The 11,348-nt window shown below is 40.6% G+C and overlaps 1 protein-coding gene and 1 long non-coding RNA gene across 2 annotated transcripts; one reads left to right on the top strand and one right to left on the bottom strand.

The window, feature by feature from the left end:
- Positions 1-4,203: 4,203 nt before the first annotated feature.
- Positions 4,204-7,304, bottom strand: mmp13b (matrix metallopeptidase 13b). Its single transcript, XM_040008960.1, has 11 exons — positions 7,168-7,304; positions 6,896-7,006; positions 6,532-6,659; positions 6,280-6,428; positions 6,046-6,171; positions 5,786-5,941; positions 5,565-5,685; positions 5,249-5,382; positions 5,006-5,165; positions 4,800-4,903; positions 4,204-4,715 (listed from the first exon to the last, which is right to left on the bottom strand). The coding sequence occupies exons 1-11, from the start codon at positions 7,258-7,260 to the stop codon at positions 4,615-4,617; spliced, it is 1,383 nt and encodes a 460-aa protein (XP_039864894.1). The 5' UTR covers positions 7,261-7,304; the 3' UTR covers positions 4,204-4,614.
- Positions 7,305-9,417: 2,113 nt separating this feature from the next.
- On the top strand, positions 9,418-9,887 carry LOC120719451. The gene is made up of 2 exons (XR_005692692.1): positions 9,418-9,703; positions 9,786-9,887. It is a non-coding gene; the product is annotated as an uncharacterized LOC120719451 (long non-coding RNA).
- The last annotated feature ends 1,461 nt before the right edge of the window (positions 9,888-11,348 follow it).

An 11,348-nucleotide genomic window follows, 5' to 3' on the forward strand; every position in this document is an offset into this window, starting at 1 on the left:
TAAATGCAACGTTTTCACTTGTGGATTTGACTTTTAAACTCTTTCCTTTTACAGTGAATTTTATTTTGGATTCATTTATTATTGATAATTTGGCTTGGTATCCTGATGGGAGGACAGTGCAGTGTTTCCCACAGTTCCTACATTAAAAGTTGTACACTTTTTAATTGCACAGCTGCTTGCACATTTGCAGAAAACAAATATTTGAAGTAGCCTTTTAACATAATGTAATCTCAGAAGGCTGCTGCCAGCTATACCGCCACACCAGAGAGTTCAGTTTACTGAATTTACGACACTGCTTCAGCTCACATCCGGTCTGACTTATCACTTCTCGATGGTCAGCGTGGAGCAGAGTTGAATTTTCTCCACATTCCAGCATCCAGAGGGTGGAAACTTGCAGACGGTGTGTTTTCAGCGCCGCTGAGCTTTGCAAACATCACGACTTCAGATTGTTTCTTTTCTATTTGTGGAAAAAGGAAGAAAAAGAACAACAAGCAAATGACAAGGTGGCCAGCAGCACACAGAAGGCTGCAGAAAATAAACACTGTGATACTGAACCAGCCAGTTCAGATGGAAATAAGCTGAACACACTCACACACGCACACACACACACACACACACACACACACACACACACACACACACACACACACACACACACACACACACACACACACAAGGGTTATATTTGCCATCAGCTAAAAGGGCCACATTTATCAGCTTGATTATATCAGGCTTAACACAAACTGCTGTGTCACTTGAAAGTTGCCTCTATATCTGACATAAGATGAAGACGACACATCTTTTTTGAGAAAATGAACATTTTCGTCAGCCTCATGGAGCGAATGTGCACAAGTTTTTTTTTTTTTTAAACAAATCAGTCCATTGTAGAGGCAGCAGGACTCTTGCATCACCTCTCTCATTCTGGTGGTCTGGACGGAGTTTCCCACAGGAAAACGGATACATCCTGAGACGGCTGCCCTACTTTTCTCTCTCACCTCCATCTGGTTTCCATCAGAAGCTGCTGGGGCTGCGAAGGTTTCCCCCAGAGGACACCACCTCTGATTTTTTTTTTTTTTTGTGGGGGGGGGGGGATTGATCTCTTTCAACTGTCTCTGTCCATTACCTTCAAGTTCTGATTAAAACCAAATTTCTGCTACACTGACAAACTGAAGCAAAAAAAAAAAAAAACCCAAGAAAAGAAAAGTTGTTTTAAATAAGAGGGCACTTCAAAATTAAAGATGGGTATGGATATTATGGTCAATTTTTGGGAGTTCAGTGCAGTGCACAAGCACACTGATGGCTAAACCACACCCACTCGAGTTTTGGCTGCTAGATGAGCAGTGGGGCCATGGGGTTAAACCTCCTGCTCTTCAGCCAACAGTATTTTCCAACCTGACCACTGGAAAGATATTAAAATTCAAGGCTATGATCTCCTCATTTGAGTCAGGTTCAAATCCTCACTTCTGCATTTTGGATGAGTTGGTTCATATTAATGATTTTTGACTGCAGCAGGATCGGGAGAGGTGCCCAGCAGTGAGATAAAAAGGAGACTTACATGACCTTTAAATCCACACGGACTAAAGGGGACTTGATTTTTTTTGTTTGTTTTTTTAATGCTCGTCAGTTGCACTGCTTCCTATAAGTCAACAGCCAAAGTTGCTCAGATTCACTATGAGTAAGAGTGAGTCAGTAAACATCCAGAGACAAGAGGCTCGCTTGTTCAATTTCCCCCTGAGGAGTGTATGTATCCAAGAAAGTGAGCGGCTGTAAGTGCTTCATTTATCTATGCTGAGCAGGACTGGCTGTGCTTTTTTTTTTTCAGTCCCTCTCTGAACATGATCTTTAGCATAAGGCTGGTGGAAATGGAAGGTTTTCAAACCACTTCAAGTACAGGCCTGGAGTCAGCTCTGACAGTGGTTACTGAGCCTCCCTCAGCCTGCCTGTTTGCTTAACGAGCTCTCTTGTTTAAATGATTTCTTTGCACTGATACTATTCAAAAATGATTACTTCTACTTAAAATACAGAAAAGCTACATATCAAATGTAAGTGGTTACATCTTTTTGGACACACGGAGATAACTTGATAAAGTTATTTTGATCATGCTTCTTTCAGCAGCATCCTCTGCGTCTCTGTAAGCTGGAGCTTTGGCGCTCATAGCTGAACATCAGAACATGCACACAGGATTTGTTAACCGGTGACGCAGCACACACCATCGCAATACTTTGGAAATGAGCAAATGAGGTGACTGCTTCACTGCACTGTAATTATGTCCACATGATTGAGCCTGTGGATTATCCTGCTTGGCTGGGACTGCACTGTTTCCTAAACTACAACTAGATATACTTTGGTGACCTTTTCAAAAGTGGACAGCTCACGCAGTGGACATGAATCCTTGCTTTTCTTAATACTGCGATTCTTACACCCTCTATTCAGGTAGCCGGCTGTAACAGGTTGGAGGAGGAAGATAGTCTGTGTAACTGACTAGTTTGTTTGATTAACAGGAGCCAATGTTCAGACTGCGCCTTGTTTGTTCTGAAAAACATTTTTTTTTCTGTACACTGAGGAATGGATTAGATGGCACTTTGTGGTGTAGAGACTGAAATCTAAGCAGCAGGTATTGACATGATTTAGCATATTAATTCAGCATAGCAGTCATTTAATCTGTCCCCAAATTACCTTTGGGAGTCTGATCAAATCAGCCTTTTTTATTCTGAAGTGGGCTGTGAAGTACTCAAGCCTTTGATAGGAGTGCCCTCTGGTGAAAAATATAAGCAACTGCATGTAAAAGTTTCAAAAGATCTTAATAAAGTGGACAGTGCCTGTGTTGTGCCAAAAACAACAACCGTTTTCCCAAAAATTTATTTTTTTGTTTTTTATTTATTGTTTTTTTTCTGTGATTTTGAGTCATTTTGAGCCAGAAATTTGCACCATCAAAACTCCTAATGTCTTTTTCAAGATAGATCTGGTGTAGAGGGTGGCAGGAAATAGGAAATAGGATTTTTTTTTATCTAATCCCGTCATCAATCCTATTCACTACAGTCTATTTATGAGTATAAGTAAAGAAATTATACATAAAACACATAGACACATCAGAAATCACTTTTTTGCACAACATGTTAAGACACAATACAACAAGTAAGTGCAATGCAGCTTGTCCTGAACAACACAAGCTCACAATGCTCTGCAAACCTAAATCATCTATTAGCTCACTCGAAGGCTCCAGGAATCATTACAGATGCCTGGAAGAGGATTATGAATAAACCTATTAACGGGTTCATCTGTCTGACTGCATTTCATTATGCATGGCCAGGTTGTTATAAGTAACCATGCAACAGATGTCCAGCTGCTTTTAGCTTTTTATCAGTTGAGCCCACTGATCACACCGCACTAACACAGTCTGCCAACATGTGGGAAGTTTATAACCACCGCTACTACTCCTCTTTAATATTGTACCATAATAATAGTAATAATAATAATAATTCCAGTATTAATCAAACTTTTCCAGCTTTATTTTAATCATTGTAATTTCAAGAAACTTGAAAAAAGGGAAACAATAGTTTAATTAAATCCTGAGTTCACAGAGCAGTCAACCAGAAAGTCCAAAATAAAGCTCATAAGCTGCATCTACTTTCTGTAAGATGGACGGTCATATGTACTTCATCTGTGCCAGTTTAGGCTTCGCCATGTGAGGATGAATATGCCAGGAGTATTCACAGCAAGGGGTTAAAATACAGCACGATGAACAGTACATGGTGAATTTACAGAGCTTTTATTTTGGTAGAGTTTGTTCACAGATTGTGTCAAGTTGTTATAGATTAGATATCGTGGTTAGATCTTTCCAGAGTGATGAAGAACCTGATCAGGCTCATGTTGTAGCTGTCTTTGAAGATGGTGGTTTCTCCTCTGAGCTCTGTGACAGCATCAAAAGTTAATGTGGGGGTCACACTTTTTTGATGCATCAGGCCTCAGATTCACTTTCTTTGGGTTTGGACCTGTGGTTGATGGACATGTGACATTAATCTAATGTTTATGATAAAGAAGTCCTCAGTTTTTCCCCAAGATAATCTTACAACCAAACAGTAAGTTTGGTTGTAAGATTCCTACCATAGAAGGGTCAAATTCTCAAATTCCTTCAATATGTAAGAAGTTTTTAATCCCCCTGTGTACCACTATTATAATAATAATTAAAAAAACATGACTTCATTCATCAATGATCAAACTTTATTTGAATTAAGTAAAAAACTGAAAAAGTCAAAGGAAGCACAAAAACTGTTCGGTCAAATATTGAGTTCACAAAGCATTCAAAGAACTTTACCAGTAGATCCTGACATCCAAAATAAAAGTTGGAACAAATATATTGTTGTAAAATAAATATGAGAAAACATATCTATAGAATTTTCCAGCATTCTGTGTCCAGCACTATAGTTAAAATAAAAATCTCTATAAAGTTGAGTTCTTCCTTCTAAGCTCTGAAGTTTCCCTGCTCATACACTGGGCTGTCTTTCCACATTTCATTTTGATATGTATTTATGTGCATAGTTTGTATTGTATTTCTCAAAGCCTGCTTTAATTGAAATCAATATAAGTTGCCGCTGGATTCTGTGGTCCTTCTCATCAGCAGTTGAGAATGGAGTTGGCCCTTTGGATGCGAATAACCTTCTTTGAGTTGTAACTGTACTCATACTGCATGTGTTCATGGAAGAAGTACAAGTATCCTGTAAAACAGAGATCAGTATCAGTACTGGTGGATAAAAATCGTACCTTTGGATGCTTCTACTCAGAGTGTGACTTTATTATACCATAGTGATAAGTAGCAGCGTCGACCTCATCCTCCATTCCAGGAAAGTCCTCCTCAGTGGATCGTGGGTAGCCACTGTCCATGGTCCCTGTTGCTTCATCATAGCTGTGGGTGACACATAACCATTTAGTCATTCAACACTGTTGAGTCTGATCACTGACAAAGCTGCAGTGTGACCATTACAATCACTTCTATGTCTCCACATACCTCCAGTAGTCTTCATCGGTGAACAGCAGAGTTTTCCCAGTGTCTTTGATGTGCACGGCTGCATCTATTTTCCTGACGCTCTTGGGAAGACCAAGTTTATGAATGTATTTTGGGTAACCATCCACAAGGTTGTATCCATTCAAAGCCCACATTTGGATCCCTGGTGAAACGTGGAATAGGTTTACGATGTACACGCACTCTACTGTTTATTTAAGAAATGACCAGAAAGTGTGAACTACTCACCACTAAATATCATAACCAAATCCTTCTCTGGGTTCTCATAAGCTGCATCTACTTTTTTGGGAATAGATGGCCAAGTGGACTTAATCAGAGTCAATTCAGGCTCCACCATCTGAGGATGAATACGCCAGTAGTATCTGAAATGAGGTGTGAAAAAACAGCACGATGAACAGCACAGAATTTACAGAGCTTTTATTTTGGTAGAGCTTAGGCAGAAAATGGAACTCTTGTTCATAGATTGTGTCGAGTGGTTATAGATTAGATATCGTGGTTAGATCTTTCCCGAGTGATGAAGAACCTGATCAGGCTCATGTTGTACCTGTCTTTGAAGATGATGGTTTCTCCTCTGAGCTCTGTGACAGCATCAAAAGTTAGCTCGGGGTCACACTTTTTTGGGGCGTCGGGCCTTGGTTTCACTTTCTTCGGATTTGGGTTTGGACCTGTGGTTGATGGACATGTGGCATTAATCTGCTGTTGATGACAACCAGTCCTCAGTTTTCTATAGGTTAAGCTTACAGTCAAACAGTACAGTACTCCTACCATAGAGGGCTTGAATTCCTTCAATGTCATCTTCAGCCAGCGGGTAGCCTGTAGTATAGGTGTAGATGGGGTACATCAGTGCGCCTGGGTCTGTGGAATGGGACATCCCCAGGGCGTGACCCAACTCATGGGCTGCCACTATAAACAGGTTGTAAGCTGAAAGAAAAAGATGTTGAATTCAAAATATTGTTGGATAATAGTAATTATCACTAGGAAAAAGTTTAGATATTGCTCAATATTCTAATTATAATAATTCTTACCCGATGAATCTTTGGTCCAGTGTTCATCCTCATCAAAGTGAGTGTCTCCTCCAATGCCTTGGCCAGGAGGGTAGGCATGAGCCAGCAGTCCATCAGGTCCATCAAATGGGTTGTAATCTCCATGCTCTGCAGAATAAAGGGTAGACAATGAGCAGGAATGCACCACAGCAACCCTTCAACACTTGTGTTCAATTCAATTGTAATATATCAGAATTCAATCAATAGTTTGTGTACCTTTTGATCCAAAGCTGATCATAATGTCTGCATTGCCCTCGTAAAGCTTCTTAAAAGTCAGAGGAGTAACGTCAGCCCAAACGTTGAGAGCCCTGCGGATGGCTTTGTTTACATCTTCTTTCTTCAGATCTGGTGTGTAATTCACTATCCTGAAACATCAGAGGATATGAGGCAGGGGAAAGCTGGTGAATAAAATACATTTGAGCAAAAATACCTATGTCACCTGTTACTTTATGGCACCTAAATGCATACCTGAATGTGACGTTGTTATTTTCCCATTTGAGGTGTCGAGGGAAGTGGTTGTACTCCCCAATGTCTGGAACGCCACATCTGGGCTCCTTCATCACTGCTAAAGTATTGTCATCTAGATTCCCTGTGACCTTTACAAGTAAAAGAGATAGTGGAGAATATGTCATGTGAGTACATATATCGTTTCGATTAACACTTTTGTTATTGTGAGCAGCTGAAAAGAAGCTGGATTCCCTGATAATATTCAACTTTTGAATGGTAAACTTTTAATAGGGAATATACTTTTTTCATTTCTTTGGAAATTACTGGTTATATTTTTGAGATGAGAGATGAGATAGCCTTTATTTGTCAGTTGCAGGTCTTTTACCTCCAGTTTGAAGAATTTCTGCATTTCCTTGATCTTGGCTTGAAGGAAATTTGACGACGTCCGTCTACCTTGGAGACCATTTGGAAGGCCATAGAATCGATGAAGGTATTTCTGTTTGATACAGAACAAAAAACTGTGATGTGAAGCTCATTTAAAAATCAGAAAAGCTCCAGATCAAACATTCATGCTCATTGTAACAAAAACCCCAGATAAAACAGAAATAAAACAGAAGCCAGTTGAAGGCTAGATAATGACTGAATAAGAGCTCTTACCTCAGCTAAAAGCTGCTTGTCAATGTCTTCAGATGACAGAGGCTTAGCAGAGGACTGGGCGGCCAGCGCCAGCAGCAGCACCACAGCGATCATACTTGTTGGCTCACAGTCGTTTACTGTGGCAAAGAAGCTCAGTGGGGTATTTATACTGTCTTGAGACCACTTTTTTCCCCCAGCTGTTTCAAGTGATTCATGTGAAAGCACCTACCCACTTCCTCTTATGCCTGCTGAGAATGTGCTTGGGTCTGTAAAACTGCAGGGACTGTGGTTTGAATCTCCTTTGAACTCATAGTTTGGTCACACATGTTCTATTTCCTGAATGACCTCTACCTAAGACGTTTGGAAATCAATTTACATGGAAATGTCTGTTCGTCAAAATTATGCAACCATGTGTTTGTTTCTCTCAAACGTGAGAAATTTTGAAGAGATGCGTTTTTTGGCAGAAAATACTGTCAGCCTCATTTTTATAAATACATCACATCAGTTGTTATTTTCTGTACATCTTCTTCTTAGGTTACAGTAGATGACATATAAGTGGCTGACTATAAACAACAGGGGATTTTGTGAATTGTGGACTCATGATCGTCTGGGCCTTATTTTAGCTGCACATGTTTTAGGATGCATGACTAACAAACATATAAAAAAAGGATGCGATGAAAGAACAAACTTTTCATTTAAAATGTGATTTACATTTCATGTGACATCATGTGGTTGTGGGATGCAAATGTCCTGCATTTGCTTTGGTGAAATCAGCTCATTCAGATGGACAGTACTGTGCAAAAGTCTTAACCTACCCCTCGATTCTTTCTTTTTCTAGGAAAATGGGAGATGGTAATATGTCTAAACACTTCTTGAAGGACATTAAAAGCTCTTCTTGGGATGTTGGCTGCCTTTTATTCTGTTCTCTGTCAAGAATCCCACACTGATTCAATAATGTTATGATTCAATAACGTCCAAGCTCTGGGGAGGCGAGTCCGTGACTGACAGCGTTCCATTGTGTGTTTTTCCATCCAGGCATGCTTTTACTGTATTGACAGTGTGGATAGGATCATTGAGGTGCTTAATAAATGAAACCATGCCAACCAGACACTTTCTTAATGATATTGCATGCCATTGTGTGGATCAAAACCAGACTGTCTGTATTCATAATTCCATCAATTTTGACAGGACCTCCCATGACCCTGCCTGAAATGTAGCAACAAACCATGATAAAGCCTCCAACGGGTTTTATAGATGGCTGTAGACACTCACTGTTGGACCTCTTTCTTGACCTCCTCCATACATATTGACAATAATTGGACCAAAATCTGAATCTTTCATACTTAGATTCATCACTCACGTTCTTTCAGATACTATTCATCTGCTGTCAATTGTTTTTGTTTTGTTTTTTAGACTAATAATTTATCTTTTTCTGTCCTCTGCATGTCCAGTTTCCTTTGAGGACACACCCGACACCATATTGAGATATGCCAGGTTTTGGGCTATTACTAAGTTAGCTGGTCCAAAAAAATGCTATTTAATGCCCGTCAAACTCTGTTATCTTAGGAATTTTTCATTTATTGAACAAAAGAAATGGCTACAAATGATGTGCCTTTGTGACAAAGTGGCTAAAGATCCCATTTTAAACTGTTCTTTTGCTAAGTTGTCTGTTGTGCTGAGTAAGGTAAATGTTTTGTGCTTCTATGCTTCTGATTCATAGATCAGTGTTATGTCGTTAAAGAAATTCCTCTGAAAATGGTGAGGTCCAAGAACTGGACAAAAAATTGAGTTGTAGATTCTCAGGAACTTCGTAGAGGATTTGGTCATAGCTGAGGTAAAAACGTTGCACATTAATTCAATTCAATTTTATTTATATAGCGCCAAATCACAACAAAAGTCGCCTCAAGGCTCTTCATAGATATAGAGAAAAACCCAACAATCATATGACCCCCTATGAGCAAGCACTTTGGCGACAGTGGGAAGGAAAAACTCCCTTTTAACAGGAAGAAACTTCCGGCAGAACCAGGCTCAGGGAGGGGCGGCCATCTGCTGCGACCGGTTGGGGTGAGAGAAGGAAGACAGGATAAAAGACATGCTGTGGAAGAGAGACAGAGGTTAATAACAGATATAATTCAATGCAGAGAAGTCTATTAACACATAGTGAGTGAGGAAGGTGACTGGAAAGGAAAAACTCAATGCATCATGGGAATCCCCCGGCAGCCTACGTCTATTGCAGCATAACTAAGGGAGGATTCAGGGTCACCTGGTCCAGCCCTAACTATATGCTTTAGCAAAAAGGAAAGTTTTAAGCCTAATCTTAAAACTAGTAATAGTGTCTGTCATGGTCCCTGTGCCCCGCTGGTCGATCCTCTATTGGGCAATATGTTTGTGGTTTGTTTGCTCTCTCTCTCTCTCGCCGCGGCGAGGCTCATTGCGGGCTCCCGCTGCTGGCCCACACACCTGCTCATCACCACACCGGCCGCTGATCCCAGCTGATTACTGCACTACTTAGATGGCGAGTCTGCACTAGTCTTCGCTGGATCGTTGAGCTATCAGTGTCAGTTAAACTTGTGTATCTGCCAACCTGTATTTTGAGAATCTCTTGTAACTATTCCGCTAACCCGACATTTTGTGTTTAGATCGTTTTTTGGAACCCGATTCTGAGAGGAGTGATCGAGGAGGAACATTTGTACAGAAAGTGTGGAGCACCCTTCTCCCAACCCTGTTTCCCACAGACCCTGGCGACCCGGACCCGTTTCCCCTGCACGTTGTATATAGCCACTTGGTGAATGTGTTCACTGTAAATAAACGCACTGTTCTTCGCTTAAAGGAATACCCTGGCCTGCGCCTGAGTCTCTTTCGGAAACCTTATCAGTGTCTCTCTCCTGAATCCAAACTGGAAGCTGGTTCCACAGAAGAGGGGCCTGAAAACTGAAGGCTCTGCCTCCCATTCTACTTTTAAATACTCTAGGAACCACAAGTAGGCCTGCAGAGCGAGAGCGAAGTGCTCTAATAGGGTGATATGGTACTACAAGGTCATTAAGATAAGATGGGGCCTGATTATTTAAGACCTTGTATGTGAGGAGCAGGATTTTGAATTCAATTCTGGATTTAACAGGAAGCCAATGAAGGGAAGCCAAAACAGGAGAAATATGCTCTCTCTTTCTAGTCCCTGTCAGGACTCTTGCTGCAGCATTTTGGATTAGCTGAAGGCTTTTCAGTGAGTTTTTTGGACATCCTGATAATAATGAATTACAGTAGTCCAGCCTGGAAGTAATAAATGCTAGAGATGGACCGATCCGATATTACGTATCGGTATCTGTCCGATACTGACCTAAATTACTGGATCGGATATCGGAGAAAAATAAAAAATGTAATCCGATCCATTAAATATCACGAAAGCACCTCACAAAACTTGCAACACGCCGTAACTCACCTCAGAACGTTAGCACGTCGAGCAGTATGCATCACGTGATAGAGCGGCTGTGGCATGCGGGACCTGTCGGTGGTCTGGATAGCATTTGGAGCTTCGCTAGCAACCCGGCATTTCATCTCCGACAAAGTTATCCCGAGAGAAGTAAAGCAAGTGTGTAAGTCCATCTCTGAATGTTTGTAAAGCATTCCTGCGTTAAGCTTAACAAGCGACTGCCTCTTCTTGCTGCTACTTCAATCCTGAAACTGCTTAACGATCAGCTGATTGGCTTTTCTGTCGGGAGTCTGTGTCTCTAGTTTGCTTTTGGCCCACTTTGCACCAGAAAGAGGAAACCAGCGGCTGAACAACAGCAGCACGTTTAAGCTTGATCAGCTGTTGTTAGAATGTATTTAATATTACTTTCTACTCGAGGATCTTTTTCTACTTAGCTGATGCTGGTAACTGTGCAGGGGCGGATCTAGCAAAGTTTAGCCAGGGGGGCCGATAGGGCATTAACAGGGAAAAGGGGGCACAAAGACATACTTTTCTTTCTTATTCTCATTTAAAATGTCTAGCTTTTAATAAATAATTATCTGACACCCAAAGTTTTAATTTGATGTAAAATGAATAGAAGTCCATTACTGTATATAGTAACTATTAAGTCTAATATACCCTAGTAAGCTATAGTACTTTTTCCTTTGGGAAGGTACCATCTGTGCAGTCTGCAATTTTGTTGAAGAAAGATGTTGAATCTATTTAATATTTCTTGAAAAATAATTGATTTCTGTGC

Source organism: Simochromis diagramma, unplaced genomic scaffold (assembly GCF_900408965.1).
Source record: "Simochromis diagramma unplaced genomic scaffold, fSimDia1.1 OVJJ01000344.1, whole genome shotgun sequence".
Lineage (NCBI taxonomy): Eukaryota > Metazoa > Chordata > Actinopteri > Cichliformes > Cichlidae > Simochromis > Simochromis diagramma.